The sequence below is a fragment of the Chenopodium album genome, chromosome 12 (genome assembly GCF_948465745.1).
Source record: "Chenopodium album chromosome 12, dcCheAlbu1.1, whole genome shotgun sequence".
Classification (NCBI taxonomy): Eukaryota; Viridiplantae; Streptophyta; class Magnoliopsida; order Caryophyllales; family Amaranthaceae; genus Chenopodium; species Chenopodium album.
In genome coordinates, this window is record NC_137845.1 from 20,367,283 (window position 1) to 20,373,186 (window position 5,904).

At 39.3% G+C, this 5,904-nt stretch overlaps 1 protein-coding gene across 1 annotated transcript; it reads left to right on the forward strand.

Moving 5' to 3' along the window:
* The first annotated feature begins 5,104 nt into the window (after positions 1-5,104).
* LOC145571043 (uncharacterized) lies at positions 5,105-5,596 on the forward strand. The gene is made up of 2 exons (XM_081630142.1): positions 5,105-5,231; positions 5,328-5,596. The coding sequence occupies exons 1-2, from the start codon at positions 5,105-5,107 to the stop codon at positions 5,594-5,596; spliced, it is 396 nt and encodes a 131-aa protein (XP_081486268.1).
* Positions 5,597-5,904: the final 308 nt, after the last annotated feature.

A 5,904-nucleotide genomic window follows, 5' to 3' on the forward strand; every position in this document is an offset into this window, starting at 1 on the left:
AGAGCATATTTTCGTGCTGAGGAAAGGGTTCGTTACATGATTCCTGACTGGGCGTATGCATATACAGCAGCTGACGGGAGAAAATCTAGTGTTGCACCAGTAAGAAAATGTGGAGAGAAGTTATCATCTAGAGCAAGAGACCATAATTTACTCAAATGTGATCGTCCTGCAAGTATTACAATTCTTACTATTGTGAGAGACGCGGCTGCTAGATTGCCTGGTGGAATTGGCACCAGAGGAGATGTTGCTGTTCTTGTCAGAGACTCGCAGTATCTGGTGGAGGGTATTTCAGATGAACAGATGGGTCAAGTTGTGAGTGGAGGTCTTGATCGTTTGCACTATGAACGCGATCCTTGTGTAAGATTTGATAGACAGCGAAGACTTTGGGTGTATTTACATGGAGACCGAGAGGAAGAGGATTTCGATGATGCAGGTAGACAGTCGACAATTATAAGATGGACAACCAAAATCAAGTAGGAGGCTTGTACAGGGGATAGAGACAGTATATAACTATATATGACCGCTGAGGAAAGGAACAGAAATTGGATAGTTTGGAGTATGTCTGATGATTTCCCTTGTTTTTTATTATTGGGTTAGTCTTCATGCACAACTTTGGAATAGTATAGATGGGATACTGAATTAAATCTTGCTTTTTGTTAAAGCTTACCATCACATACTTTTATATGTGAAATTGATACACATGACTATATATTTAAATGGGGCTATGGCAGAACATGTGCTCTTGTTTGCATACAACTATTTTAGTCACCCCAAGTTTTAGTCACCTCAACTATTTCTTTGTTTGCATAAGAGTTAACGATTTTAGTCACCTCAAGTTTTACATTTCTTTGTTTGCATACGAGTTAACGAGTTTAGTCACCTCAAATTTTACATTTGCTTATTTGCATACAACGAGTTTAGTCACCCTAAGTTTTGCAGTTGTCGCCTTACATCCGAAATAATTAATGACTAGTCATTGTACACGAATACAACAATGCGTACAAAGTTATGCTATTTTACAAGTTATATAGTTCTTCAGGGGACAACTAGGAGTTCTCTTAACCATGTTTTGGCAAGTCTAAGGTATATGCAGTGATAAATTAGCTTGTGTCTATAGAAGGCTTGTTTTGAAATTACTACGTGCTATTGTACGTTGAATCTACCATAAAAAGGTGTTAGTGCTCTAAGATTTAATGTATTTTGTTGGCGTGAGTTGATAGAGGCGGCCCAGGTTAATATCCGTGCTAAACCTGGTTGTTTATTATAGGGTATTTTTGTCATTTTACATTAAAAAGTAAGGGTGAAAATGTCCAAGGCAAAATTGAGGGATAACTGTTGTTATGTTGCCAATACCTTGTTTTGCTTGACCCTGGTTAGTTGCTGTCAAACCTATCCAAAACAATATACTTTAATTACGCGACACGTGTCTTCTTCTTCTTCAACTTGACCGATGCTTCTTCACTCCCATTCTTTTTTCTGTTCGTCGATCTGGGAGTTTGCGACGGCCATTTCAACCTAACACCACAACTAACACCAAACTTAACCCATCTTTTCCGGCGGCCATTTCGCGGCTTCGCCGCTATATTTAGCGAAAACCCTAAGAATACGGGAGAAATTAGGTATGGTTAACCCTAAAGGATAGGCGTTTTTTATTTTCTTGTGCTTTCCCTCCTCCATTGAAGTTGCTTGATTGAGAAATTGAAATTATATGATCAACGACTAATACTAAATTGTGAAACTGAAATTCAATAATTAATTGGGTATTTGACATAATTCGATGGTGGAGAGGAAACTCAAAGGCCGCTTCAATGGGGTACTATGGCGGGGACAGAGAGAAAACTCAAGGCTGCTTCAATGGAGTACTATGGCAACTGCAAGGAGAGAGTAAAAGTGATTTTAGAGGTAGTAAAAGCTTAACTCAGTATGTTAGGAGTGATCACAGCATTAACGGAACACAGTATGTTGACGTTACCTTGTTTGTATTTGCAAGTTGGCAAATGTCAGATGCTTTAGTATGGGAAATTATTATTTATTGTCTATGCACGGACTCCAACGCAATTTAATTACAAAATTACCATGTGCTAAACTTGGTATGTTTAGCACAAATATAAACTTGGATTTTCCCATTTTGATATTAAGCATGTCAAGTTTATGGCAAAATAAGGTTATAATATTCACAAAAAAAAAAGAAAAAAAAGAAGAAAAAAAGAAAAAAAAGGTTATAATATTGTGTGTGAGAAAGTGTTATTATAATATCTTGGTAGATTTTGTTGTGCTTGAGATGGACGAAGATTCCAATATCCCCATCATTCTTGGTAGACCCTTTCTTGCAACATCGGGCGCTATGATTGATGTCAAGAGTGCTAAAATTTCTCTCAAGGTGGGGGAAGAAGAGATTAAGTTTGATTTGAATGAGAGTATGCAATACCCTTCTTCTTCATTAGAAAATTGTATGAGAATCGAAATTTTAAATGACATTGTGAATTCCATGCATGAGCACTTGCTTACCTCTAATGATCCTCTTGAGTATGTTTTGTTGAACAAAGAAAAGATAGGTGAGCATGGCAAGAAAATGGCTTTCCTTGAAAGAGTCATTAATGAAAGCTTGAAAGAAAGTGATGATCACATTTGCATGAGAATCTCAAGCCAAGAAGCTTTGCAAGCGGCCTCAACCAAGGAAGGTAAAGGTGTTCCCATGGTAGAGCTCAAACCTCTACCATCACACCTTAGGTATGAGTTCTTAGGCCCAAATTCTACTTATCCCGTGATTGTTAGTGCATCTTTGAGAAAGAGCCAAGCTCAAGAGTTATGTGGTGTTTTAAGAAGGCACCAAGGTGCTTTGGGATATACCATTGATGACCTCAAGGATATAAGCCCCGCTTTATGTACACACCACATAACCCTTTAGGAGGGCGCCCTTCCTTCTTTTGAGCGACAACAGAAACTACATCCCCAAATGGGGGAGGTAGTGAAGAAAGAGATTACTAAGCTTCTAGATGCGGGAATTATATTCCCCATCTCAAGCTCTAGGTGGGCCTCTCCCGTTCATGTTGTTCCAAAGAAGGGGGGCATGACCATCGTCAAGAATGAAAAAGGTGAGCTTATTCCGACGAGGACGGTCACGGGTTGGCGAATGTGTATAGACTATAGACGTCTGAATACATCCACCAAGAAAGATCACTTTCCCCTCCCTTTCATTGATCAAATGCTAGAAAGACTAATAAGGCACAAGTATTATTGTTTCTTGATGGTTAATCGGGGTTTTTACAAATCCCTATCCACCCTGATGACCAAGAGAAGACTACTTTTACTTGCCCATATGGTACATTTGCTTATAGGAGAATGCCATTCGGACTTTGTAATGCTCCCGCAACATTCCAACGATGTATGATGAGTATCTTTAGGGATATGTTAGAGGAGAAGATGGAAGTTTTTATGGATGACTTCTCCGTAGGCGGAGTTTCCTTTGAGGCGTGCCTTGAAAATCTTGAGAAATGTTTGGCTAGGTGTGAGAAGGTGAACTTGGTATTAAATTGGGAGAAGTGTCACTTTATGGTTGAGGAAAGCATAGTCCTTGGGCATAAGATTTCTCACAAAGGCATAGAGCTGGATAAGGCAAAGATTGAGGTTATTGAGAAGTTGCCACCTCCGGTTAATGTAAAAGGTGTGAGATCATTTTTAGGACATGCCGGGTTCTATAGAAGGTTTATCAAAGATTTCTCCTTATAGCAAAGCCTCTCAACGATCTTCTCCAAAATGATGTTGAGTTTGTGTTTGATGACAAATGTTTGGAAGCATTCAACAAATTGAAGAAAGCGTTGATCTCCACTCCTATTGTCCAAGCCCCTAGGTGGGATTTGCCTTTTAAATTGATGTGTGATGTTAGTGATATGGCCATTGGGGGTGTATTGGGTCAAAGAGTTGATAAGAAAATTCTTGTCCTCTATTACATGTCAAAGACTCTTAATGGTGGTCAAAGGAACTACACAACAACGGAGAAGGAGTTCTTGGCAATTGTTCATTTTTTTGAAAAATTTCGTTGCTATTTGCTAGGGTCTAAGACAATTGTCTTCACCGATCATGCGGCCCTAAAATATCTCTTTGGGAAGAAGAAATCAAAGGCAAGGCTAATTCGTTGGGTGCTTGAGCTTCAAACTTTTGACCTTGAAATTAGAGATAAGAAAGGAGCTGAAAATGTGGTTGCGGATCATTTATCTAGACTTGAGGATTTCCATGTTCAAGATGATGGGTCTCCTATTGAAGATAGAATGTTGGATGATTCTTTGTCTGCTATAAATGTGAAGGAACTCCCATGATTTGCCGATTTGGTTAACTATCTTGCTTGTGGGGAGTTTCCTCCTTCATTTATCAAGAATCGAAGAAAGAAGCTTAAAAAGGAGGCTAGGGATTATGTGTGGGATGAACCAATCTTGTACAAGAGAGGTGTTGATGGTTTGTTGTGTCGATGTGTGCCAAATAAGGAGATACCTAGTGTGTTGAGGATGTGCCACTCGGATCCTAGTGGTGGTCACATGGGTGTTCCTAGGACGGCTTCCAAGGTGCTTCAATGTGGATTGTGGTGGCCAAAACTCTTCAAGAATATTTGGGAATTTGTCAAGAGTTGTGACCGGTGCCAAAGAACGGAAACATTTCAAAGAGAAATGAGATGCCCCAACAACCTATCCTAGAGTTGGAAGTTTTTGATGTATGTGGAATTGATTTCATGGGTCCTTTCCCTTCCTCATATGGGAATCAATATATTCTTGTTACCGTTGATTATGTGTCGAAGTGGGTTGAAGCCATTGCTTCACCAACAAACGATCATAAGGTAGAAATGAAGATGTTCAAAAAGATAATTTTCCCAGGATTTGGCATTCCCAAGGCGGTCATAAGTGATAATGGATCTCATTTTGTGCATAGTGCCTTCCGCAAGATGTTGAAGAAGCATGGAATTAATCAACGTTTTGGACTCCCCTATCATCCTCAAACTAGTGGACAAGTTGAGGTGTCTAATCGTCAAATCAAATTGATTCTTGATAAGACGGTTGCAAGAAATAGGAAAGATTGGTCGGACAAGCTTGATGATGCTTTATGGGCATATAGAATGGCCTTTAAGACTCCTATTGGCACCACTCCTTACCGCTTGGTTTATGGGAAGTCTTGTCATATTCCGATTGAGCTTGAGCATCGTACTCATTGGGCTATTAAGAAAATCAATTTCAATTTGGCAAGTGCGGGTGAGCAACGTTGGCTTGATCTCCATGAGTTGGAAGAACTTCGTTTGGATGCATATGATTGTGCTAGCATGTAAAAATCTTATACCAAAGAGGTGCATGATAAGCTTATTGAGAAGGAGTTCAATGTTGGTGATAAGGTGCTCCTTTACAATTCAAGGATGAGATTATTTCCCGGAAAGTTATTGTCTCGTTGGAGCTGTCCTTTTGTGGTTCAAGAGGTTTTCCCCACTGGTGCTACTGAAATCTCTCCTTTGGAATTCTCAAGGTCTTTCAAAGTCAATGGCCATAGACTCAAGCGTTACTATGATGGAGTTTTTGTTGGAGTCATTCATGATATGACCCTCTATGACCCACCTTGAAGGGTGGAGAAACGTCGAGCTATGACGTTAAACAAACGCTTCCCGGGAGGCAACCCGGTTTTCTAACCCTTTCTTTTGATTTTTCAAATCTTTTTATTTCTTTTATTTTTAAGAAATTTTCTTATCTTTCTTTGTTTTCTTGACTTTAGGTACCTCGGGATTGAGTTGATTAAGATTTCCAACAATTTTGGTGAATATGGAAGGTTTCAAGAGGTTTGAGTTAAATTAAGGTGAAGGAGAAATTGATGTGCAAGTGCGCTCTCGTGCTTGTGTTCTCGTGAATTTTAATCATGAACCAGTAATTTTTG

Coding starts and splice junctions, on each gene's coding strand:
- LOC145571043 (XM_081630142.1), top strand. CDS start 5,105: ATGGCCTTTAAGACTCCTATTGGCACCACTCCTTACCGCTTGGTTTAT. Junction 5,232..5,327: donor AATCAATTTCAATTTGGCAA/GTGCGGGTGAGC, acceptor CTTATACCAAAG/AGGTGCATGATAAGCTTATT.